This window comes from Vombatus ursinus, unplaced genomic scaffold (genome assembly GCF_900497805.2).
Source record: "Vombatus ursinus unplaced genomic scaffold, bare-nosed wombat genome assembly UNPS02005659.1, whole genome shotgun sequence".
NCBI classification, from domain to species: domain Eukaryota; kingdom Metazoa; phylum Chordata; class Mammalia; order Diprotodontia; family Vombatidae; genus Vombatus; species Vombatus ursinus.
The window spans coordinates 25,648,350-25,675,881 of NW_020945437.1; the positions used below are offsets into that span (position 1 = coordinate 25,648,350).

Sequence of the window (27,532 nt, forward strand, 5' to 3'; positions counted from 1 at the left end):
TTTTTACATGTCTTTTTAAGAACTAAGTTGGCTAGTAAGTTTCCTGTGTGTCCACATTGGTCTCATTAGACAGTTCCCCTTTTTATCTCTTTGGAATTATTATTTTTGTGTGTGTGTGTGTGTGTGTGTGTGTGTGTGTGTGTGTATCTTTAGAGCTTAGTTCTTAAGGGCTCTTTTTCTGATTTCTCCTGGAGAAGTTCAGACCATAGAATCCTGCCTTTCTTTTCTCTAAACCATTTGAAATCTTCTTTCTCCAAATCTAGGGTGCACATCAAACTTGGCCCTCCTCCCTTCTGTCCTGAATTCTGTCACTGCTGTATCATGCTTCTTTGTCAGCTTTATGATCCATTTCCTGAACTTGTCTATTTCATTTTTCTGTCCATGTGGTATGTAAAATATTCTCTGGTGAAAAGAAAACTTAGGTTTTTGTTTCTTATGATTTTTCACCTAACACCCTCCCCATGCTTATGCCCTCTGGTTCTAAGATTACCTCGTGTGAGCTTATTCTTCTGTATTGATGGATGATACTCCCAACATTTGACAGTCTTGTTTCTTTTGAATAAGAGATACTCTTCCATAGTATACTTCATCCCTCATTTCTCACCAGGTTGATTTTTTCTGCAATGCCCTAGAAATTTCTCCATTCTGAAACCTCACTCCAGCTTAGAAATACCCTCCACCCCTGTGTCCTCTCCCTCTGATTGGATGGCTATTTCCAGGACTTCCATTTAAGGCAGGACAGCTATATCACATTTCTCTCTAGACTGAACTCCAGACTTCCTCTACTGTGTTCGCATGTTGCATACCTTCATCTCTTCCCCATAATCCTTCATCTCCCTGCTCTATCCCTTGTCAGCTTCATTTTTTTGTATTGTTTTCTCCCGTTAGAGTGTAAGTTTCAACAGGCCAGAAACTGTCTTTCTTTTTCTTATTTATATCCCCAGTGCTTAGCATAATGCCTGGCACATAGTAGAGGCACTTAATAAATATTATCATACTATATCATGTCAGGAAGAGAAGGTGGTCCACAATATTAAATGCTGCAGAGAAGTCAAGAAGGATGAGGATTCAGAAGAGGCCAATAGATTTGGCAAGTAAGAGATCATTGGGCACTTGGAAGGAGCAGTTTCAGTTGAGCAATGAGGGTAAAAGCCAGATTGCAGAAGTTTTAAAAGAGGATGAAGAAACTGCCATCCAGGGAGGGACTTGGATCATGGTAATACAGTGAGTTAGTGACAAAGTTGGGACACAAACCCAGTTGCAGGACTTGTTCCAGGGTTCCTGACCCCACACTCCATCACTTCCCTACTATTCTTCATCCCCCCCCCCAAACACACACACACACACACACACACACACACACACACACACACACTCTCTCTAAAATGGTTGTGATTTGGTTTGGGGTTTGATTCCAGTTGCCCAGTAAGTGAATAAGTATTGTAGGCACTTGGATAATAGTCCTTTTTTGAATTCATCACATAGTATAAATTCCTTTGCATTTCTAGCTAAGGGGCTATGTTAGAATGTGACAGCAATCATGAGCATGAGGATGGTAATGATGATTACTGCTGCCATCTCTATAGATCTTAAAAGTTCTTTATGTTGGTTTTTCTCAAAATAGTGTCACAAAGGAGGTAGTACCAATATTATCACCACCATTTTGCCCACAAGCAAAATGAGATTTATCAGATGGTTTGCCTTTAGCCCATCCTACATGTTGTGTCATCATTTTGAAACCGGGATTTGAATCCAGACCCCCTGATTCTATCCCTAGTATACTTTTCCATATATCATATATGTCAAATATATATCCATATATCAAAGCCTTTCATCTTTGCTGAGTTTGTCTTGATTCATGCCCAAGAGACAGGGAAAAATAACTTGAAATCAACAAATCAAACTAGAATGTAAGTTTTCCATGCCTGAATGGCAGAAAGATGAAATCACTGAAGGCAGCGGCCTGTCTCCTGCTGACTCATCTAGACTCTTTAGACTTGACTTTACTGTCAGGACAGAGTGGAAGCCGTCTGGTTAGTCATTCTAAGCTCCAGAATGGTGCAGTCTCCCCCAGCTATCACAATGTTTCTTCTCCATGTTTTCTCTCTTATATTTTAGAGCCGACAGTTGGAATCTGAAACAGGCACCACAGAGGAACACAGCTTAAACAAGGAGGCCCGGAAGTGGGCTACAAGAGTGGCCCGAGAGCACAAAAACATCATCCACAACCAGCGGGTATGTTACAGCAGGGTTTAGCTCATTGGCTTTCCCAAAAAAAGAGCCAGACAGATTTTGAAGTTTTCAAAGAACGAAAAACTGGAAAAGATTGAGGGAGGCAATATATTGGCCTGTGGCATTGGTTTTCTAGCCACGAACCAAGAGTACACAAAAGATCTCAAAGGCATTTCTAGCAACAAGCAAAGAGGGAGCTCGACTTAGATATCATCAGCTTATGTTGCTGGAAAAGACCTAAGAACATAGAAAACAGAAAGTTAGAACCTGAAGAGTACATCGAACATAAAATGTTAGAGCTGGGAAGGACTTTAGCATGGTGAGACCAGGAATTTAGATCTAGCAGAGACCTTAAAACATAGAACACTAAAACTAGACAGGACCAAAGCAGGCATCTAGTCCTGTGCTCTCATTTTACAAAGAAAGAAAGTGAGGCCCAGAGAGGTAGCTATCTGACCAATCCTGATTCCTGGATTTTATATAGCACCAGCATAAACCCTGATGGCTGACTGCCTCTTCCACTTCCCAATGGTTTTCATACTTGTTTTGCTTATTTGTCCAGTCATTTAGTTGTGTCCAACTCATTATGACCTTGTGGACCATAGCATGCCAGTACTGTCCCATGAGGTTCTCTTGGCAAAGGTAATGTATTAGTTTGTCCTTTCCTTCTCCAGTGAATTAAGGAAACAGAGGTTAAGTGACTTGCTTAGGATCACACAGCTAGTAAGTGTTTGAGGCTGGGTTTTAATTTAGGCCCTCCTGACTGCAGGCCCAGTGCTCTATCCACTGAGCCACCTAGCTGCCTGTTTTGCTTATAGCATATTATTACTATTCATTACTGTAAGGAATGGCAGAGCAGAAAGTACCCAGAGACTCTCATGTGCCTGTGGGAATTCATATGTGGCAAATATAAGTTTCAAACAATTCTAGTCTCCATGGCATACATACTTTTTATTGCCCTTCTTAGTACATCCTTCCCTTTCCATCCATCCATTGCGTCCATCTTGGAGCAGTGAGCAGAGTAACAGTCTCAACAGAGCATATGTTATGACAACTGAGAAGACCAAGGGGGAGCCATCCCTCACTCCTCACTGGATTTCTATTTCTTTTCAAGTTAGGGCGATAGGAGAACTCAAACTGGAGGGCACAAGGACACTCAAGTGCGCTCATCATTCCAGGGAATGCTGAGCCAGCAATCACTGTTCTATGATAGCGTTGCTAAGCGGCAGTGTTTGGCTCCGAGTTTAAAAGGTTGTCCTCTACCACATTTAGCCAAAACCAAGTGCTGGAGCCAGTTTAGAAACTGTCAAGTCTGTGAATAGAGATAATACCCTACTGGTTCCTCTCAAATTGAAACCCTTATCTGTTCAAAATACAAACTTGTGGAGTTGTCTTGTTTGTACCAAAGTCACCTTTTACTAGGTTTCATAGTTATCAGGGGAGCATAGCTATTTCTTCCAAGGATAAAAGAAGGCTACAGTTGTAAGTTACTAGCTAACCCTTTATCCTAGAAGCTTCTCAGAACCTCTAGGGGTAATATGTCAATTCACCTGTCAGTTATAGAAGAACCTTTAAAAGCCTACTGGTGGCTTATTGTCTCCCTTTGACTGATAAAATTGGTTTGAATCTATTGAACAAAGATGAGCATTTTATGCCCAACTGAAATCATATCTTTAGAAACATAGCCTTTTGGATACTCTTTTAGTTTGTGGAAAAACATGCCCTCAAGATTGATCTCTTGATTTTTTTTCCTACACATAGGTATTTTTCTCAGAAATTATACTCACCCCAAATAAGAATCTGAACTTTTACCAGGATGATATTGATGTGATAATTCTTACTTATATCATACTTTAAAAATTATTTTCATATGAATTCCTATTTGATCCTTTCCACTCTTTGTGAAGTGCCTCGGTATTACTATCCCTGTTTTACAGATGAAGAAACTGAGGCTCAGAAAGGATAAATAACTTGCCTAAGATTATACAGTAGGTAAGTAGAAGAGACAACTAAAATCCAGGTCTTCTAACTCCATGTCCAGGCTTTTTCCTTTGAACCATGATATTGTTATGTGTGGGACTTTAGCAGTAGAACAGGTAGAAAAAGAGTGTCCAGCCAGTAGATCTTGAGGCCTTGTCTGGTATGCCTCTAGGCCCATATGCTACTGTCCTTCCAAATTGGAACCTCACCAGAAAAGGGAATACAGCTGCCCATAGTACATGCTCTCTAAGTATTGGATCTCAGGGTTTTGGAAAATGAAAAGGTGCTAATATAGAATAATAATAATGGCTCGTATTTCTATCAAAGTTTCCAGTTTAAAAGAATTTTCTCTCATGGCAACCCCATGGGATAGGCAACACAAATATTATCCCCATTTTTCAGATATGGAAACTGAGGCTTATAGCAATGTAGTGACTCATCAAGATGTTATAACTTCAAGAAAGTATCTGAACCAAGATTCAAATAGATCTTCTGACTCCACAGAGCTCTTCCTACAATATCATATTCTTTTCCTAAATAAGAGAATTGAGAGAATGTTTGCTATGTCATCAGGAGTTCAAAGAAAAAGATCACAGTGAGTAAAAGGCCCTTCTTGGCATCTAGATCAACCCCCTTACATGAGGTAAAGAAACTGAAGCCCCAGAAGGCCAAGTGATTTTACTCAAGTACTCTCAGGAAGTAAATAGCATCAGACTTGGAATCTGAAGGAGACTTGAATCACACACAATCACAGAAGCTGAGTAGGGAACTACTGTAGAAGACATCTAGTCTGACCCCTCTGCTGCCTCCGTAGAGATTTCTTCTTCAGCATCCCCAACAGAGGGCCATCCATCCTCTGCTTAAAGGCTCTATGAAAAGAAGACACACATTCCTCTCAAAGTAGGCCATTCGAGGCTGGGGCAGCACTTAAGTTTTAGGAAGTTGTTCATTATATCAAGCTTACATCTGCTTTTGGGAGCCAGGTAGAACAGTTCTAATGACAGTCTTTTCCACATGCTAACTCTTTAGATACTTAAAGATAGCCTTCATTTCTCTTCTCTCAGTTACCAGATACCCCCATTTCTTTCTACCTCTCCTTCTGGCATATTCTCTAGCACCTCACCATACCTTCCCCTGGATATGCTCCAGCCTGCCAATATCCTTCCTAAAATGTAACATCCAGAGCTGAAAATACTGCTCATAGTGTTGTCTGTGCAGGTAAAGATATAATTGGTCTGACACCTCTCTTGTTCTGGACTCCAGCTGCCTTTCCATGTAGCCTAAAAGGAAGTTACTTTTTTTTTTCCTCTGCTGCTGTGTGGCATTTTAGGCTCATGTTAAGCTTGTAGACTACCAAAGTCCTCAGATTGCCTTCTTACATGAATCATCATCCAGTCACCTCTTTCATCTTGGACTCCATGTGATTGATTTTTTAAACTCAAGTGTAGGTCTTTATATTTTCCCCATTAATTTAACCTCTTTAGATCTTTTACAGTGTTAACTCTAAGTTCAAATCCTGTCTTTGACTATGTGATCTTGAGTCCTTTACTTAACCTCTTGGTGACTCAGTTTCCTGATTTGTAAGAAAGAGATAACATTTGCATTATGTACTTCATTGGGTTGTTGTGAGGGAAGCATTTTATAATTCTTAAAGAACTAAAGATTCAGATATCTCTGGGAAAGGGAATGGCAAGACTTTTAGTAATTTACATTAAAATTACCTGAAATCAGATTTTGATTGGGGGATAGGGTGGGAAGAAAGGACCACAGCCAAAAGGTTACCAAGTATAGAATAAGAGACATGAAACTACGTAGTAGGAGAAAGGGGCAGTAAGGGTGCCAAACATACACTTCACTTGTACTGTAATTTTAACTTAACACCTTCAAATGAACCAGCAGATGATATCTACCTCTTCAGTTTGTGGATAGCCCTGGTTTTGTCTTATTTGAACTGGAAAGACATATCCCCTTGGCTCCAGAGTTTATAGCTATGACAGGCCAAGAGACAAGGATACCTAGTAGAAAAAAAAATTCCCTCCAGATTACTTGACCACACATCCATTTGCATGTCTATCTAAAGGTGCTCAAACATTTCTGAAAGTATCTAATAGTCTGAGGCCTATTGTTTGAAATATTCAAAATTCCATTGGGCATTGGCTTCTATATAATAATAGTGGTATTTAGCAGAATAAATATCTAATTTTGCTTTTTGGGAAAATTTTGTTCAGCATAAAACATTCTTAATTGATGATTTGATGAGCTCTTTATCTTACCATGAATACCTACTTTCTACATAACAAAATGTTTGTGCTTTTCCTCTTTTGTTTAACAGGCCCTGGAAGAGTTAGAATGTCATGGTGTTGCTGTATCAGAACAAAACCGAGCAGAACTGGAACAGAAGATAGATGAAGCCAGAGAAAGTATTCGTAAGGCAGAGGTGAGATACCATCTCTCTCCTGACCCATTCCCTAGTGTACCACCCAGAGGAGGTGAATATCAGTTCTCATTGTTTATTTGGATGTCTCAAAACTCCCAGCTCCCAATGTTCTCAGGAATTGAAGGAGAGACACATAGGTATAGATATAGATATTGGGGTGTGTGTGTATGTGTGTATACACACAGAGAGAGAGGAAGGGGGGAGCGAGAAACTTCTGTTCTAAATCATCCATCAGTAGATATTTACTGAGCACAAACTTTGTTCTAGGTATGTGTATGGCAGAGAGGGGAGGAAAAAGACAGGTAGGAGGGATCATGAAAGGAGTCAAAACAAGGATTAAAAATGTATATTCTTTGTCTTATATAAAAGTCTAAAGCAAAAATGTGTGAAAGAATAATCTCTGACTTCAGTTCAATTCCGAATATTTCTAAGTGCTGCATGGCACTGTGCTTGGCACAGATAGTACAAAGATGAAAAATTACATGTATGCAAATAGGAAAGCCAGGAAAAGTGGTATTAGGAGGAAGAGGTTCAACAAACATTAAATTCAACAAATATTTATAAATCAAGGGTCAAGGGAGATTTCATGGAAGAGGTGGCATCTGAGTTATACCTTGAAAGAAGGGTAGGAACATGAAACAAACAAACTTGTTTTGAGTATGATCATAATCATGAAGGATATAAAAAAAGGATACCATGAAGATCATAAGCATGAAGGATATAAAAAAAGGAACTAGAAAGTAGTCTACTTTGGCAGAAACATAGAAACATGAAGAGGTTGTAGGAGATAAAACTGGATAATTATGTTGGATCCAAATTATCAAGGGCCTTGAATGTAATGATCAAGAGTTTAAATTTTATTCAGAAAGCAGTAGGGAAACATAAGATCATTGTGGTATAGAATAGGAATAGAATGGAAAAAGGGGAACTAGTTAAGAGGTTATTACAATAATCCATTAAATAATAGATTCAACACCCTGAACTAAGCGGGTTATAGTAACAATGAAGAGGAATGGGCAGAGAGACTGCAGAGCCAGAAATGGTAAGATTTGACAACTGACTGGATATGGAGTGAGGGATAGGGAAGAGTGAAAAGTGGCGAAAAAGAATAAAAGATGACACTGTAATTATTCGCCTTGTTGAATGGAAAATAGATGGTGCAAAAAACAGAGGTTGTTGGGTGAGAAGGATAAGTTTAAAGAGGAAGATAATAAGTTTAAGGACCATTGTGCTACCCAAAAGGATAATTTTAACAAGCAACTAGAACTACTATTTGAGACTACCATCCTGTTGAAAAATGAAGGAGGGGTAGGGATAGGAATTTGTAAATCATCAGCATTAAAATGATAATGGAAGAATTGGATGAGATCACCAGAAAAGTTAGAGTATAAGAAGAGAAGAGAAGGGGCTTGATATAATCTTGATAAATACGTTTAAGTAAGTAACACATTTAAGAGTGAGGAGAGCATGAAGATGAAAAGCCAAAACAGGAGAACAGATCACAATTTTATAGGGACAAATACATAAATACATTATTGTCATTCAGTCATTTTAGTTGTGTCTGACTCTTTATGACCCCATTTGGGTTTGGTTTTGTTTTTGCAAAGATATTGGAGTAGTTTGCCATTTCCTTCTCCAGCTTATTTTATAGATGAGGAAACTGAGGCAGACAGGGTTGAGTGACTTGCTAGTAAGTGACTGAAGCCAGATTTGAACTCAGGAAAAGGAGTCTTTTGACTCCTGGCACTCTTATCTGCTGCACCACCTAGCACTCTCATAAATACATTAGTAATCCAAAATGTAAATTATAATATTGTTATGTTAATAAATAATGCCAAGCAGCCAGCATTTACTAAACATTTATTTTGTGCCAAGCACAAGAGTAACTACTAGGGATATAAAGAAAAACAATAACAGTCTCTGCCCTCAAAAAACTTATGTTCTAATAGGAGAGACAGCATGTACATAAATAGGTACATAGAAAAGACATTCAGAATAGATGGAAAGTAATCTCAGAGAGGAAGAGACTAAAACTGGAAGGATGGTCAATAAAATAAACTCCTACAGAAGTTGGGATTTGAGCTGAGAGTCTTGGAGGAGCCAGGGACAAAAAGGCAGAGGTAAGCAGAGAGCATTTCAGGAATGGGAGACACGTAGTACCCAGTGCAAAGACAGAGAGACAGGAGATGGAGGGTCACGTGTGAGAAGCAGCCAGCAGCTTAGTATGGCTGGAGTGTAGATGACAGAGCATAAGAAGTCTGGAAAGGTAGGAAGGGGCTTTGATGTGAAGAGTTTCAAATGTCAAAGGACTTTGTATTTGATTGAGCCATTGGAGTTTATTGGGGTGGGGGGAAGAAGGTGACATGATCAGACATCTACTTTGAAAAATCATTTTGACAGGTGTTTGGAGGGTAGATTGGAGTGAGAAAAGATTTGAGGCTAGAAAATCAGCTAGAAGGATATTGGAGTAATCCAGGCAAGAGGTGATAAAGATCTGAACTACAGTGGTGATCATGTGAGTGGAGAGAAGGGGACATACATGAGCAGTGTTGTAAATGACAAGATTTGATTACTGATTCATTGCGTGGGTTGAGTCAGCACAAAATGTCAAGGATAATACCATGGTTGCAAACCTGGGTGACTGGGATTGTGGTAGTGTTCTCTTCACTAGTAGGGAAATTCAGAAAAGAGGAAAATTTAGGGGGAAAGATAGATGAGTTCCATTTTGGACATGATAAGTTTGAAATTTCTATGAGACATCCAGATCAAAATCTCCCAACAAGCAATTGATGGTGGGGCTAGGAGCTCAGGAATAAGACTAGAGTTGGTATGGATCCAGAAATCATCTGCATAGGGATGATAATTAAACTCATGAGAACTAATGAGCTGGCCAAGAAAGATGGTATAGAGCAGGGATCAACATACAGGCCTACAGGCCAAATGAGTGTCTAGTTTTGTAACCTCCAGCTAAGAATGGTTTTTTACATTTTTTTAAATATAATAAAACTATTTTAAAATGTAAAAACCATTCTTACCTTCCAGGGCACATAAAAACAAGCTCTGGTCTAGATTTGGTCTGTTCTATAGTTCGCCCAGCCCCTGGAGAAGGAAAAGGCATAAGCCCCAGGACAGAGTCCTGGGGAACAACAATAGTAAGAATGACTTGGACAAATAACTAGCAAAGGAGAGGGAGAAAGAATAGTCCAACAGGTAGGAGAACGAGGAGAGAGCAGTATCACAAAAACCTAGAAAGGAGAGAGTATCTCTAGAAGGGAGGAAAATGTGATTAATGATATCAAATGCTTCAGAGAAGTCAAAAAGGATGATTATTTTTAAAAGGATTAAGGGATCGTTGGTAACCTTGGGAAGAACAGCTTCAGGTGAATGAAGAGAAGTGGTGGCACCAAGTTTGGATGATTTTTTCAAGAAGTTTAGCTGAAATAGCCCTTCTTAGGGCTGAATCCCAAAGAGATCACGCAAACGGGAAAAGGACCCACATGCACAAAAATATCTGTAGCAGCTCTTTCTGCGGTGGCAAAGAATTGGAAATTGAGGGGATGCCCATCAACTGGGGAGTGGCTGAACAAGTTGTGGTGTGTGAATGTAATGGAATACTATTGTGCTGTAAGAAATGATGAGCAGGCAGACTTCAGAAAAACCTGGAAAGACTTGTATGGTCTGATGCTGAGTGAAGTGAGCAGAGCCAGGAGAACATTGTACACAATAACAGCCACGTTGTGTGATGACTAATATTGATAGACTTAGCCCTTCTCAGCAATACAAGGATCTAAGATGTCTCCAAAGGTCTTGTGATGGAAAATGCTATCCACATCCAGAGAAAGAACTATGGAGTTTGCATGCAGATAGAAGCCTACTATTTGCTATTTTTTTTCTTCTGTTGTGTTTTGTTTCCTCTTTCTGGTGGTTCCTCCTATTGTTTCTAATTCTTCCTTACAACATGACTAATGTGAAAATATGTTTAATAGGAATGTATAAGTATAGCCTGTATCAGATTGAGCGCTGTCTTCGGGAGGGAGGAGGAGAAAAAGTTTAAACTCAAAAGCTTATGGAAGTGATTATTGACAAATCAAAATAAATTTTTAAAAAAAGCTCAGCTGAGAAATGGAGGAGAGATATGGAACATAGCTGGTAGAGAAGATGAGTTTTTTTTCCCTAAGGATAAAAGAAATAGGAGTATGTTTGTAGGCAACAGGGAAGGTTAGAGAGTGAGGATGATAGAGGTGGCAGTTTGTTGCAGAAGATGGGACTCGTGGATGCATGTACTGGGATTGGCTTTGGAAAGGAAAAGGACCTCATTGTGAAAGACTGAAATGATGAAAATAGTAGGAGGTAAAGTCAGAGGGATGCAGGATGAGGAAAAATGGAGCTTCTTGGTAAGTGGCCTCAATTACGTAGGTATGAGGCAGAGTTCTGAGCAGAGTTGGCTGTGGGAGGAGATGCCATGGGAGGCTGAAGAAAGGAAGAGAAGGTTGGGAACAGCCACTGTTTGGTGTTTGGAACAGAGAACTGATTAGGGAAAGGTAGGAAGGTTGCCTTGCTTTAGTTAAGGGCTCAGTCAAGATTAAATGACGTTAAGGGGCAGCTAGGTGGCACAGTGGATAGAGCACTGGCCCTGAAGTCAGGAGGACCTGAGTTCAAATCCGGCCTCAGACCAAACACTTGACACTTACTACCTGTGTGACCCTGGGCAAGTCACTTAACCCCAACTGCCTTTAAAAAAAAAAAAAGTAAAAAAAAAAAAGATTAAATAACGTAAATTTGTAGTGAATCCAATCAGCACAATTTTTTGGTGTGTCTTCCATTTCTATTCAGTAGCACATGAATAAGAATGAAGGGGGCAACAGTTACAAAACACTCTTTACACAAATAAAGATTGATCTAAATAATTAGAGGGCAACAGATAGAGTGCCAGGCCTGGAGTCAGGAAGACTCATTTTCGTGAGTTCAAATCCAGTCTCAGACACTTAGTAGCTATGAGACCCTGGGCAAGTTACCTAGCTCTGTTTGCCTCAATTTCCTCATCTGTAAAATGATCTGGAGTAGGAATCTTTGCCAAGAAAACCCCAAATGAGGTCACAAAGAGTCAGACATGACTGAAATGACTAAACAACCACCTCAATAAAAAATAATTGAAGAAATATTAATTGCTCATGATGAGGCCAAGCCAGTATAATAAAAATAATAATTCTATGTAAATTAGTTTACCAGTGACTTACCAAACTACCAAAGACTTTATGGAGCTAGGAAAAATAATAACAGAATTTGTCTGAAAAAGAACAAAAGATCAAGTATATCAAGGAAATCAGTTTAAAAAAAAAAACCAAAACGAAAATGGGAAGGGGGCCTGCCAGTACCAGCTCTCAAACTATACTCCAAAGCAGTAATCATCAAAACAATTCTTTACTGATTAAGAAATAAAGAGATTGATCAGTGAAACATATTAGGTCCATAGTATACAGAAGCAAATGAGCACAGTAGCCTAGTGTTTGACAAACCCAAAGATCCCAATTTTGGGGCAAAAATTCACTACTTGACAAAAACTGTTGGGAAAACTGAAAAGTAGTCTGGCAGAAACTAGGTGTACATCAACAACTCAGTCCATATACCAAGGCAAGTTCTAAATGGGTACATGACTTAGATATAAAGGGTGATATCATAAACAGATTAGAGGAGTGAGGAAGAAATTACCTGTTACATGTACAGAAAATTTTAAAGTTTTTGCACAAACCATAACAGTACATCTAAAATTAGAAAAGAAGCAAGTACGTGAGAAAAAATCTTTGCAGGAAGCTTCAGATAAAGGTCTCATTTATAAGATATATAAGGGAACTGATTCAAATGTTTAGTAAGAACCATTCCCCAATTAATAAAGTCAAAAGATATAAAGTGGCAGTTTTCAGAGGAGGAAATCTAAGCTTTTAGTAGCCATATTTTAAAAAATACTCTAAATCCCTAATAATTAAGAGAACTTTAAATTAAAAGAACTATGAAGTTCCACTTCACACCTCAGAGATTAGCAAAGTTGACAAAAAAAAGGAAAATGACAAATGATGGAAGGGATGAACAGCCATTTGCCTCCCAGATTTAAGTGTATAAAATCAGAGAATGTTAAACCTGAAGAAAGGTCTTAGAGCTCATCTAGGCCAAGATCTTTGCATTAGTCCGCTCATAGCCATGTATTATGTTATGATATTTTTTATATCACTCCTTTTACTGTCAGAGACAATGGAAATTTTTTTTTTCTGTGTGATAGGTTTAATTGGATTCTGCCTCCATAAACTCTGTCACATTTGTTCCTATTTCTCCAGGCCCGTATCCCTTGTCCCCTGAAGTAACAATCTTTTAACTAGCATCCCTGCCAAGATAGCTTCTCCCTCCATAGTCCAGTCCTCAAGGCCCAGCTGCCAAAACCATCTCCCTAATGCACATATATGTCAATTCTCTGCTCAAAAATTTTGTTACTCTTCCATTTCCTGTAGGATAAAATACATCCTCCTTACTTGAAGACCTTCTACCATCTGCTTCCCACTTCCCTGCTGAGTTTTATCTCAGTACTCTCTTATAGACATTCTGTGCTACAGCCAGACTGGAGTACTCACTGTTGTCCAGACTCATGCTGCCCCCTCCCACACCCAGTATTCCACCATGGAGGGAGGACACTTCTTTCACAGTCCTTCCTGTCCTTCAAAGGCCACCTTCTTAGTGAAGCCTTCCCTCAATCCTCATTCTCACCCCAGCAAAAGGTAGCTTTCCCTTCGTACATCTGCTTAGAGCACTTTGGTCTGGATCTTTCCTTTGCCCATATCTCATTAAGCCAAGGTATCCTACCTACTTATATTTGTCCCAGAAGGCAGAAACCATATCTTTTTTCACCTTCAGTCCCCTCACACCTTCATTTTACAGAGGAGAAAATGGAGGATCAGTGAAATGAGGAAACTTGCCATATGCCACACAAATGGAACCCAGATCCACTGACTCCTAAGTGTCCACACTCTGTCCACAGTGCCAGAGGTGTCCACAGCACCACTGTTTGCATAAAAGGCACTTTATAGGTGTTTGTTGAATTTGTTGAAGAAATCTGTTCTAATGAAATGTAAAGTACTTTCCAGGCCTTAAAGTGCTACAGATAGGGATATATAGATATGTGTATGTGTGTATGTAAGTGTGTGTATATATCCATACACAACACATACACACACACACACACACAAATATATGCTAATCACAGAAGAATAGAACTGTAAAGCATTGGATATGACCTTGGCTTGTCCAAATAACAAGAATGACATCATGATTAAACCTTGTGACTAGTTGCTTCTGAGCAGCCCAAATAGTGGGTTCAGTCATTGTGCTATATACAGTTGCCATAAGAGTATTTGCACTTGATTAGATGGGATTCAAGTACGTTGTGGCCCTGTTTGGATCATCTGATTAATTCAAGAACTGAGCAGAGCCTGTTATTGCTTAAATTATCTTTTAATTCTAAGTCATACTTTCTCCTGATGTTTGTTTCTTTTTAATTACATTTCCCAGTCATGCATACTCTTTGTCCAGGAAGAGTGGTGAGGTGGTATAAGAGGGAAGTTCCTGAATTTGATCGCAAGATCCCTGGATTCAGAAGATTACATCTCTTAGAGCTTCAGTTTCCTCATCTATAAAGCACAAACCATAACTTTTGGCCTGCCTCCCCCACCAGATTGTTGCGAGGACCTAATAAGATCATATATGAAAAGTTTTAAGCCCTAATAGCTTAAAACCACACTGTGATTTTTGGGATACCTTGTCTAATATCAAGAGCACCTCGTTCTTTAGCATTTCAGAATCTGCAAAGCACTCTCCTAACAATAACCGTGCTGCAACCAAGAAGGGCAATTGTTATCTCAACTCCGTTGAGACTCAGGCTGTTGCCAAAGGACATAGCACCATTAAGTGGTGGCCCTAAAACTCAAACTCAGTTCTTCTGATTTCCTTGCCAACCTTTTCTGGTATATAAAACCAAGGAAACATACAAAAAGAAACATCTTTTAAAAATGAGTAGAGGTTAACATTTTCATTTTAATTTATTCAGTGTTTTTATTTTTCATTGTTCACTTAGCTAACTATAAAAATCAGTCATAGGAGTATGAAGAATAACCACTGGGTATAGTGTTATCATGCAGCTTAGTAGTACATTGGATAGAGCACTGGACCTGGAGTCAGGAAGATCTGAGTTCAAATCCTGCCTCAGGCCTTTACTAGGTGTGTGACCTTGGGCAAGTCACTTAACCCTGTTTGCTTCCATTTCCTCATCTGTAAATTGAGCTGGAGAAGGAAATGGAAAACCATTTTTCCAGTTTTGCTGCCAAGAAAACCCTAAAAGGGGTTATGACGAGTCAGGCGTGACTGAAAAATGACTGAACAACAACAACCTAGTGCTTCAAAGTTTAGGAGTATATTATTCATAATAATTTTGTGAGTGAGTAGTACAAAGATCATTTTCCCTATTTATAGGTGAGAAAATTGAGACTCTCAGAAGTGGAGGGAATTGTCCATAGTCCCAGAGACAAGTCAGAGCTGGGCTAAAAGTTCATATCTCCTGCCTTTAATGCCAGGGCTCTTGACACTATACTATGCTGCCTATATTACCATGGAGTAAGGGACTATGTTATTCTGCTAACTCAGCCTTGGGGATAATTCCTGCACCTTAAAGTTGCGTGTACGTACACTCAGATGGCTCCATTACCCACTCTTTTCAATGTGACCTCTGGTACCCATGGTGTCTAGTTTTAATCATGTGTGATTAGGGCTCCAGAAAATCTCACTTCTGAGGTTCACTTATTTATAAACACATGTGGAATCAAACTGGAACCCAAATCTCTTCATGTCATCTTCAGCAGCCATGTCTCCCTGTATCATCTTGACAGCTTAGAAGGTTCCCTTTCTCTAAATTGTTTTCTCAAATCCCAACTCTTGGTTCTCCAATATATGAGTTTGTCCAAATGTTGTACCTCTCAGTGCCAAGGGGTTAAAAGACATCTAGGCACAAGACATTATGTCCCTTTGTCCTAAGACTTTCCACACTTAACTGAGGGTTCTGCTGAGCTGATTTTCAAAGTCACTGGCTCATCCCCAAAACACATTTGGAAACACTAGAAAAGTCTGTTTTTAATGAGTTGTTAAAATGAAATACAGACAGTTGGTGCTTGAAAAGGAAAATAGTCTTCTGGAGTGGCAGTTCTTGTTTTCAAAAACTACACTTATCAGTGACTTTACAACATTCTAACAGTAATAATAATTAGTATTAATATAATTGGAACCAAAATAAAGGAAAAAATAAGTGGGTTTTCTGGAAAGTCACCTCTCTGAGCTGTTTTTTGTTTGTTTGTTTTTTCTTTGGTAAAATGGTGATTATCATACTTTCACTTCCTGTCTTACAGCTGTAGGGAGAAAAATACTTTGCCAACTTTGCCAATGCTGTAGAAATGCAAGTTATTATTATTTCAAGATTTTGTTATTTTGTCTGTATTGGTATGACTTCCTCCCGTGCAGGTTGCAAGCTGTGGTTGCAAGCTGTTGGAATAGCTTGCAACCTACATGGGATTGTCACCATTTTAAATAAGAGGTGACTTCCCAGAAAGCCCATTTGGATCTTTGTTTGATACTGGTATGTGAAAACCATGTGTGACAATCAAGGCTCCTCATGAGAAAAATCTCAGGGAGGGGAGATCATGGAACATGTTGAACAAGAGACTTGTGTTGTGCAGTTTTTTCTCTGCTTTAGAAAATTATAACATATCTTTATTTTCTGAGAGTAATCTTTTTTTGTTTTTATTGTGTATGTTAGAGAAAAAACCTGCTTGGGAATACTGATCACTTTCAACAGTTGGTGAGATCTCTATTTTCTTGAAGTAGGGCAATGGTTACTTTCCAAAATGTGATGAAAAGCAAAATAAATGGCAGTGATGGTACAAGGATAAGAGCCCTGGGCTGGGAGATCTGGCTTCTAGTCCTGGTTTTGCTGCTGACTCCCAATACAACCCTTGGGCAAGGTATTCCAGATTCATCACATTGGCGTTGTTATCTTTCACCAAGTGTGAATTCATTGCCAAGTCTTGTTCTTTCTCTGTCCAAAATATCTTTCACACCCTTCCCTTTCTCTCCACTCATCACCCTAGTTCAGGTCCCTCTCACCTACATTATTGCAGCAGCCTTCTAATTAGACTCCCTGCCTTCAAGTCCCTCCTCCAGTCCATCCTCTAAACTGCCACCTAAGTGATTTTTCTTAAGGGCAGGTCTGACCGTGTCAAATTCAATACTCAGTAAACTTCCAATGACTTCCTAATATCTCTAGAATCAAATAAACTCCTTTGTTTAGCTTTTAAACCTAACCTGGGCCCAGCCTCTCTTTCTAGGCTTATTGGGCGACATACTCTCCTCCACACTCTTTGATCCAGCCACGTTGTCCTCTCTATTCTTCCCACACAGTATTCAAGTACCCATCTCCATGCCTTTCCAAAGACTGTGTGTCTCCTGTGCTTCAACTGCCTTCCCTCCTCACCTCTGCCTGACAGAATCCCACTCTTCTTGGAGATTCCTCTCAAACGCTATCTTCTATATAAAGCTTTTCCTGATCCTTTCAAATGTTAATTCCCTTCCTCTCAAAACAGCCTTAGATTTAACTATTTCGTATTTATTTGTATTGGTTATCTTTCATGTTCATCGTGCATGTACTTTTATAATCTTTAATTTCTTGTGAGTAAGAATTGTTTCATTTATCCCCTTTATATCTCAAGCGTCTAGCACAGTGGCTGACACATGGTAAGGACTTAATAAATGCTTTCTTATGACTGATTGATTCCCTCCTCTCTTGGCTCAGTTTCTGTATCTGTAAAAGGGGAGGTTTAGTCCTAGAAAACTATTTGTAATTATGCAAAAAAGTCATTAAACTCTACGTACCCATTGATCTAGCTGTGTGAGCCATTGGTTATAAGCCTCAAGGAGGTTAAAGACAGAAAGAAAGTTTCCTTGTGTACCAGCATGTTCATAGTAACACTTTTTGTGGTAGAAAAAAACTGGAGAAAAAGTAGGGTGCCAGTTGATTAGAAAATGACCAAGCAAATTGTAATGTGAATGTTGTATATTATTATTATTGCATTATAAGAAATGATGACTGTGAAGAATTCAGAGAAACATTGGAAGATTTGTATGAGTTCAATCAGAACCTAGAAACATCAGCTGAAAAAAATATTCTTCTCATCTTAACACTGAGTGTAAGAGACCTTCATACATACCACGCTGGAGCACACAGGCATATCACCTGCTTAAGAGCACTTCTTAGCACAGTAAAAGGTTTACTTTCTATGGGTGTACATATGTTGCATGGCATTTCACCCATGGATTTTATATGTAAGAATAGATATAAATCTGAAGGGTGTAATTTATGGCATTGTTAGCCAGGGAGTTTTCATCTAAAATATCCCCAAGTCTTCAAGAAAATTGCTCTGCAAAATCATTTCCTGTCTTCTCAAGATGCATTTCTTTAGAGCACTATTTAAAGAAAATTCAGAATGGATTGTGAGATATTCCACATAAGGTTATTGCAGAATATATATCCCTAGCCCTGAATGTGTATGATCAGTTTTGGAAAATGACATTAAAATAGTCTTATGGTAAGAGAAAAACAATGGTTGATCAAATGCACTTTCTTTTTGTTAGAGAGGGAAGGGACTACTAGAATGAAATGTTGCATGTGCTATTAGACATGGGCCTTTCAATGGTCAGTTTTGCTTATCTTCTTCATTTTAAGAAAAAGATGGCTTATAGAGGACAGAATGTTAAGAAATAACTGGTATTTTTTTAAAAAGGAATCAGTAAAACTAGATAAATTAAATGAAGGAGTTGGACTGGATGATTCCTTCCTACTCCAAATCCTGTGAACTGAAAGAGTATAGCTCTGTCCTCTGTTCAGTTGTAGGGTAGCCCAAAAGTCCAGATGACGCCATCCTTTTTTCATTACATTTCTGTAGCACTTTCAAGTTTATGAGGCCTTTTCCTCACAACCACCATGTGAGGTTATTCATTGTAGCGAAATTCCCCATAAGTTAGATTTAAGGGAAAACTTAATGATTCTGAATTATGAACAAAATAGAATAAATTTTCAAAGAATATTTTAAAATATTCTGACTTTGGAAAAATAAAATGACCTTTTTCTGACTGTTTCGATCAATCAACAAAATTTAAGTGCCAGATACTATGCTAAGTGCTGCCAATATAAATACAGTGAATTAAATAACCTCTACTCATAGGGAGCTGACAATCTAAAGGGGAAGATGGTAAGGTCATAAATAAACGTGTATGGGATGTCTATAAAGAGAATACAAATAAATACAAAGTCATTTGAGAGGGAGGGCACTCACAATGGAGGAAGTCAATAAAGGTTTCATGTAGAGGGTGATACTCGAGCAGGGTCTTGAAGGAAGAGAAAGCTTCTGTGAGGTACAGGCCTGGAAAGACAGCAAATGGGCAGAGGTGGAAGATAGTAAAGTACTCTGTGTGGGGCGCAAAGAGAAGGCCACTTTAGCTGGATCTCAGAGTGTTGGCTGAGGAGGAATACATAATTACTCTAGAAGGAGATTGAGACAAGGTTGTGAAGGACTTTAAAAAGCCAAGCAGAATAGTTTATCAATCCCAGAGAAAATAGGGAGCCACTGGAGCTTCCTGAATAGAGGAACAATATGGTCAGATCTGTTCTTAAGGAAAATCACTTTGGCAGCATTGTATGTGTGCGTGTGTGTGTGTGTGTGTGTGTGTGTGTGTGTATTGCGGTGGGGCGGGGTAGTTTGAAATGAAGAAAAACTTGAAGCAGGGAGACCAAATAGGAGTCTAGTGCAATAATCCAGGCGAGAAGTGAGGAAGGCCTACTTAAGATGGTAATGATGTGAGTAGTGAGTAACGGTCCAATCAAAGAGATGTTTTACGGCAACATTATGCTATGATCAACTTTGGTAGACATGGTTTTTCTCAGAAATTCAGTAATTTAAGACAATTCCAAAAAACTCATGATGGAAAATACTATCCATATCTGGGAAAAGAACTATGGAGTTTGAAGGCAGATTGAAACATACTGTTTTCACTTTTTTGTTGTTCTTTGTTTTTACTTCCTCTTGGTTTTACCCTTTGTTCTGATTCTTCTTTCACAACATGACTAATGTGGAAATATGTTTAATATGATTGTACATGTATAGCTTATATCAAATTGCTTGCCATCTTGGAGACAGCAGGTTAGGGAGGGAGGGAGAAAAAAGTGTGGAACTTAGAAAACACTTAAAACTTAAATACTTTGGATCTTATGAAAGTGAATGTTGAAAACTTTCTTTACATGTAATTGGAAAAAGTAAAATACTATTAAATAGAAAAAAAAAGCTGTTTTAGAGGTTGAAACAAAAAGATTTGGCAAGTGATTGCATATTGGGAGTGAGGGACAGTGAGGAGCTAAGAATGACACCAAAGTTATGAATCTGAGAGACTGGAAGGATAGTGATATCCTCAACAGAAGTATGGAGTTTGGAAGAGCAAAGGGTTGGTTTTTGGGTGGAGGGGGTAATAAGTTCTGGTTTAGATGTGTTGAGTTTAATATGTCTTCAGGACTTTCAGTTTAAAAGACCTGATAGTTTTGTAGGATTGAAGTTCAAGGGGAAAACTGAGGCTTGAATATTTATAGAAAAAGAAGAGTAGGGAGCCTGAACAGAGCCCTGAGGAACACCCACAGTCACAAGGTGGAACATGGATAATAAATCAGTCAAGAAGATTGAGAGGGAGAGGTTAGACAACTAGAAGAAAAACGAGGCGAGAATCATATTATTAAGCCCAAAGAGGAGAGTGTATCGAGGAAGATATGGTGGTTAAAAGGGGCAAATTCAGCAGATGAGTTGAGATGGATCAGAGCTAAGAAAAAAGACCATCAGATTGGTCAGTTAAGAGATCATTGGTAACTTTGGAGGGAGCAGTTTCAGTTGAATGAGTTCTGAAGCCAGACTGTAAAGCTGAGTGAATGAAAAGAAAGGAAATGGAGACAAGGAGTGTGAATAGCTTTTTCTAGGAGTTTGACTTGAGAAAGGAAGGAGAAATATGGGACAGTAGCTTAAGGGGATAGTAAGATCTAATGGAGACTTTTTCTTAAAGGATGGGGAAGATTTGGATGCTTTTGAATATAGGGAAGAAACCAGTAAATAGAGCCTGGAAATTAGGTGATGAGAGAGATTACTGAGGTTTTGATGTTCTGAAAAAGACAGAAGAGGATGGGAGGCACATAAAGAGGGGTTGGCTTTGGCAAGAGAAGGACCACCTCACTGTGAGAGGCTGAGAATACAGACAGATGGTGTCAAAGGGCTTTTAGGTCAAGAGAAGAGAAGAAAGAACTCTCATCAAATAATCTCAGTTTTTCAGTTAAGAAGTAAGGTCCTCAGCCGAAAAAGCTGAGCTAAGAGATATAGAAGGCTTGAGAGAAGAGAAGGTTTAGAAAAGCTGTTGTGGGAACTTAAATAGAGAATCAATTTGGGAGGCATAAAAGGATTACCTTGCTCTAATGAGGGCCCTATTGAAGTTGGATAATGTAAATTTATAATATACCTGATCACCATGGTTATGTGATTTCCTCTAGTTCTCTTCAGCACCCTGTAAGTGGGAGTGATGAGTTGGATGTGGAAGTCATCTGGAGCTTAAGTTTGTCCAGGAAAGAAAGGTTATAGGACACGGAGGAAGGGATTTGAGATACTCAGATACCTTTCTCCAAATTCTTTTCAAGGTATCAGTGACTACTTGTAGCTTGGTAAAGTGCTTTTTACAATGACAATTATTACAGCTTCTCTTTATAAAGTGATGTAGGGTTTACAAGTGTTTTCCTCACATCTCTGCAAGGCAGGGGATATCCACATTATTTTCTTCATTTTACAAATAAGGATACAGGATCAGAGAAGCAACTTCCTAAAGTCCCTTTGCTAATAAGTAGCCAAAGTCAGGGTTCAAACCCTAAGTTCTTCCCACTGTACTAGTTTATTTGCTTCCAGAACAAGACATTTTCGATGCACAATTTTCATTTTGACTTCTAACTCTCAATCTATGGTCCTGCAATCCTATGCCTATGAGAAGACCTGTGTTCAAGTTACCACTTACTCATAAGTCATAGATTTAGAGCTCGACCATGGAGGTTGTCTAGTCCTGCCTGAATCTGAGGTCAGAAGGCCAGTTCTCCACTGTTGTTGTCCAGTCATTCCGTCGTGTCCAACTCTTCATGACCCAGTGGACCATACTGTCCATGGAGTTTTCTTGGCAAAGATATTGAAGTAGTTTGCCATTTCCTTCTCCAATGGTTTAAGGTAAATAGAGGTTAAGTCCTTTGGCCCAGGGTCACCCAGCTAGTAAGTGCCTGAGGCTGTATTTGAACTTAGGTCTTTCTGACTCCAGGCCCAGCACTCTATGCCCTGAGCTACCTAGCTGCCTCTTATTACTATGGAGCTGTCCTCAATTACTGTCTAATTTTTGGACGTTTCTACCTGTTTTGGTGGCATCTCAAACTCGGCATGTCTAACACAGAACTTATTACTTTCCCCTGCAAAACCTGTTGCTCCCCCTGCCCAAGCTTCCCCATTTCCACTGAGTGTACTACTCTCCTGCCAGTCACCCAGCATCACCCAACCACCCACTCAGTGTGATCTTTGACCCTTCTCTCTCCGTCTCCCTCCCTGTCTCTCCTTCTCTTTCTCTCCCTCCTTCCTGCTCTCCCTTTCCCCCTTTTCCTCTCTCCATATTCAGATAATTGCCCAGGCCTGTCAGCTAAACTTCCACAGCATCTTTTGTGCCTCTCTCCTCTCCACGCCCACAGCTAAAACCTAGTTCATGCTGTCATCACCTCTTGCCTAGAATATTGCAATAATTTCCTAATCAGATTCCCTGCTTCTAGTAACTTTATCCTCCACAGTCACCTGAATAATTTTCCTAAGGCCCAGGTCTGCCATGTTACTTAAATTATCAGAAATCTTCTGTGGCTCCTTCTTGTCTCTTTGATAACTTACAGATCTTCATCCCGGCCTCTTAGGACTTCCACAGTCTGCCTCCAGCTTATATTACATTTCTCCTTTTCCTGCATTCTACATTTCAATCAAACTGGACCTCTGGCTATTACCCATTTTCAATATGCCATCTCCTGTCTCTGAACATTTGCGAAAGCCATTCCCTATGCCTAGAGAGAGCTCCTTCCTCACCTCCAACTCTCAGAATCCTTATCTTTCTTTGAGGTTCAGCCCTGTGAAGTCTCTTCTAATCATTTTCCCCCACTCCATCTGTTGGTCATATCTCCTTCCTCTCATTACTTTGTATTTACTTATCTAGGCACATGTCACACTTTTCCTCCTTTCTTTATCCTTGATAGAATGGTTAAAAAAAAAAGAAAAAAAATCATCAAAAGTCACCATTTTGGTGGTGTTATATTGCCTTCTTCCTTTCTGTTGTTTATACTAGTTGTCCTCAATCTCCTTTCCTTCCTCTTCCCTTTTCATTAACTAAGCAATTTCAGCTTATCAGTGGTTCAAAATCAATAAACTCCTCTGTTTACATAAAATCACTGAGGCAGTAAGCACTTCCTGTTTCTAGAGGACACTCACCTCCCCCTCCCCCACCACAAGAATATTTTATTCTTAGTCAATGAAATCTTTATTGAGTGTCCCAGTACTATGTTAGGGGCTGTGGGATACAAAGGAAGAGCTTATAGTCTAGTTCAGGAGTCCCAAACATGCTCTGCCATTGTTGATAGACCCATGTTGACTGGAATTCTTGTTAACACGGTACATCATAAGTTATTATGGTCTTGAATTTTTTTGTAATTGCTTTAATAGGTCAGGGATCTGCGATTTTTATGGGTGTAGGTATTCTCTGCACTCATGCAAATCTCAAGTGTATTATTCTGGAGACAGTATAGTAGTAAATCTCTCTATACTCAAACAAAAGACGTGCCCCGTTGTCTGTTCCATACTTCGTTCGGCCTTTCTAGCTTTGTAGCACCTGCTAGAGCTTATGTTCTTCTGATATGTGGCCTTCAGGAACCTTGAATTACCTCCATACCCTGATGAGACATCAAATTAGGATTTAAATGGAAGATTGTCATAATTGATTAAATATCACTTTGGCCTCACTGCACGTTAAAAAGGTTCAGCTGTGTGCTGCATTTGTTTAACATACATTTCTATTGAGCATTTTCTGGTTGCAAGGCATGGTGGGGGATACAAAGATGAAAAGAAAGTGTCCCCATCATACAGGCTCCTGGTCTAACAGGGAGGATAAGATGTTAAGTATCATACAAATTAGAATGTAGGGAAAACTTTCTACCTGTAGTCTAAGAAATAAAAAACATCTCCACCAGCCTCCTTCTTCAATGCCTATTTACGATGTTGAGCTATTGTAGTACCTTCCTATTGGGCCTTCCTTCATCCTTGGGTTGCTACCTCTTTACCCCACCCTGAGATGTGGAGGGCTGTGCCTATAGGAACCAGGCTCTGGCAAGTTCAACCAAGTGGAAAAGGCTAATAGTATAGACCTACCCACAGCCTATGTGTTTACTGCCAAGAACCAGCTCAGGGCAGGCATGCTTATCAGCAGGAAATCACAATTCTGCCCGTGACATCTCATGATCTTAGTGTCTTCCCTTTGACAATATCTCTGGTGTATCTTATATATATCCTGTTCATACATAATTATTTTGCAATTTGTCTCCCCCATTAGAGCTCCTTGAGAGAAAGGATTGGTGTTTTTTATTTTGTTTTAGTTTTGGCCTGTCTTTGTATATGCAAGGCTTTGCACAGTGCCTGACACATAGTAGGCTCTTGATAAATGCTAGTTGATTTGTAGATGGATGGTATCACTAAGACATAGATAGACAACACAAACACCAACAAAGTCATGAATCTTCCTCCAAATCTCGACTCATAAAAATTGTCTTTTTTCAAGGCTCAGTTCAAATGTAGCTTCCTTGATAAATTCTTCTGTAATTCCTCCAGTTGAAAGTGTTGTTTTTCCCTTCTCAAATTTTCCAAGGGCCTTTGTCTGAATTGAATTAGATTCTAAGTTATATGGTAACAGGGACTATATCATTTTTCATCTTTATATTCCCAGCCCCCAACACAGTGTCTTACATGTAACTACTTGTTTAATAATTGTTTATTGAATTCCAGAAGGATAAGAAAGGTACAAAAGACTGTGAGAGGTTGAAGGGAGGATGAATTCCTTAAAGCAAAGCAGGAGAGGAAAGGAATTATTGAAGGCTTCATGGAATATGTGGAACTTCCCTAGGATGAGACCCCAAGACTAATCTAGGAGATTCTTTCCCCTATCCTAAGACTTCTTTGCTATTATGGTATAAATTTTATTGAATTCTTCAATCCCACCTTGAAACATCAAACCTGTGGCTTTCTTGGCCGCCAAAGTTCAAAGATCTGCTTGCTGTACCCTGACCCCTAATTATTTAACACAGAAACATTAAATGATGCATACCCAAAGCTAGTTTCATGTCAGGATCTATAGGAATAATGCAAACTATTATTGCCATGGGTTCCTAAAGTACTTGACAATCACTGGCTATCCATCATACAGTATAGAGCAGGGACAGGCCTTAGAGGTGATTTACACAGCTTACAGAAGACAATGAAGTCCAGAATGTATTGTAGTTTTTTTTAGTTCTTTCCATTAGGACACAGTAACATAATCATACTGGTAACAAGTAGGCAGTCCTACCTAATTGCTATGATTGATAGCTATCAATGATTGATGGATATGAAAGATGGCTCTTTAATTGTGATCATAATTGTGGAAGCTATGTTTTAGGAAGGGCATTGACAAATTATAGTGTTCCAGAGGAAGATAATGAGGTGAGAGAAAGGACTGGAAACCAAGTCATAAAACGTTTAGGCCTGGGATGGAGAGATTCATTAATAGTCTTAAAAGTAATTAAGAAGCTTTTGTATAGAAAATGTATTCAACCTTTTCTTCTTGATCCCCAAAGGTAGAATTAGGAGCAGTGGGTAGAAGGAAGAGAGGCAGAAAGAAAGCTTCTGAGAGAGATTTGGAATGTCCTGAGTTGGTAGATAGCTCTCCATCACTGAAGGTACTCATGGAAAGACTAGATTACCACTCACTGTTTAAGGATATTGTAGATGGTTATATTAAATGTGTGTGTGTGTGTGTGTGTGTGTGTGTGTACATACATACATACATACATATATGTATTTATATATATATACACACACACACACATATATATATGTAGATATATATACACACACACACACACACATATATATATATATATATATATATATAGATGGCTTCAGAGGTTCTGTCCAGCTCTGAAAATCTGTGGTCCCAGGAAATAAAAAAGGCGCTTTACATCATTTAAGAAGAGTATGATCTCACATTTTCCATCTTTCTTTAAAAACAAAAAAAGAAGACCTGTAAAACAGATCAAGAAGAGCTAATTTAAGAAAACAGAAAACTCAGAAACAATATTTCAAGAAATCATAAAAGAAAACTGCCCAGATCTATTGGGCAGAATGAAAATAGAATCCAGTAATCACCTCCTGAAAGAAATCCCAAACTGAAAACACACAGAAATGTTATAGCCAAAATTTGGAGTTTCCAAGGCAAAGAAAAAATATTGTAAATGGCAAAAAGAGTCCAAATACTAAGGAACCGCAGCACTTAAATAGCTGCTATAAGAGAGATCAAATCTTATTGTGTTGTTTTTCAGTCATGTCCAACTCTTCATGACCCCTTTTGAGGTTTTCTTGGCAGAGGTACTGGAGTGGTTTGTTATTTCTCTCTACAGCTCATTTTAGAAATGAGGAAACTAAGGCAAATAGGGTTAAGTGACTTACCCAGGGTCACACAGTTAATAAATGTCTGAGACCAGATTTAAACTAAGGTCTTCTTGATTCTAGGCCTAACTCTCTATCCACCACACCCCTTACCTGCCCAAATCTTAATAATACAGTATTTCAAAAAGGTAAAGATTACAACAAGAATAATTTATCCTTGTAAAATTAAGTATAATCCTGGGGTGGGAGGTAACTTTTACCAGAATTTATTTATTAGAATAGAGGACTTTTAAGAATTTTTTAGGGGCAGCTAGCTGGCGCAGTGGATAGAGCACCGGTCCTGAAGTCAGAAGGACCTGAGTTCAAATCCGGCCTCAGACCAAATACTTGACACTTACTAGCTGTGTGACCCTGGGCAAGTCACTTAACCCCAATTGCCTGAAAACAAAAAAACAAAAACAAAAGAATTTTTTATGACAATGGCAGCTAGGTGACACAACTGGATAGCATACTGGCCCTGGAGTCAGGAGGACCAGAATTCAAATCCAGTGTCATATACTTATTAACTGTGTGACCGTGGGCAAGTCACTTAACTCTGATTCCTTCTAAAAAAAATTTTTTTTCTGGTGAGTGAAAAGTTTCTGTTTTTTGTTTTGTTTTGTTTTTGCTAGGCAGTGGGGTTAAGTGACTTGCCCACGGTCACACAGCTAGTAAGTGTCAAGTGTCTGAGGCCATATTTGAATTCAGGTCCTCCTGACTTCAGGGCCAGTGCTCTATCCACTGCGCCACCTAGCTGCCACAGATGAGTGAAAAGTTTGAAATGCAAACACATGAAGCAAGAAAACCCTCAAAAGTTCAATACATTTGAGCAATTAGAAGGGGATAAATAATGAGTGTGCTTAATGTTCTAATAAAATGAGAAAAGATAAGTGTCCCTTGAGAATCAGAATGTCTTCAAGAGAGGCTGTTAAATAAGCCAAGCACAGGCCCAGATGCATTTGGTCTGTTCTGTTGGTTTTAGATG

The 27,532-nt window shown here is 39.1% G+C and overlaps 1 protein-coding gene across 4 annotated transcripts in view; it reads left to right on the forward strand.

Annotated features, from left to right (window-relative positions):
- The window catches only part of FCHSD2 (FCH and double SH3 domains 2), a 352,645-nt gene that overhangs the window by 259,568 nt on the left and 65,545 nt on the right, over positions 1-27,532 (forward strand). For all 4 annotated transcript variants that reach the window (XM_027848012.1, XM_027848010.1, XM_027848011.1 and 1 more), the window contains 2 exons: positions 2,119-2,235; positions 6,545-6,649. In XM_027848012.1, the coding sequence (XP_027703813.1) occupies positions 2,119-2,235; positions 6,545-6,649 (222 nt within the window). The remainder of the gene's footprint in view (positions 1-2,118; positions 2,236-6,544; positions 6,650-27,532) is intronic.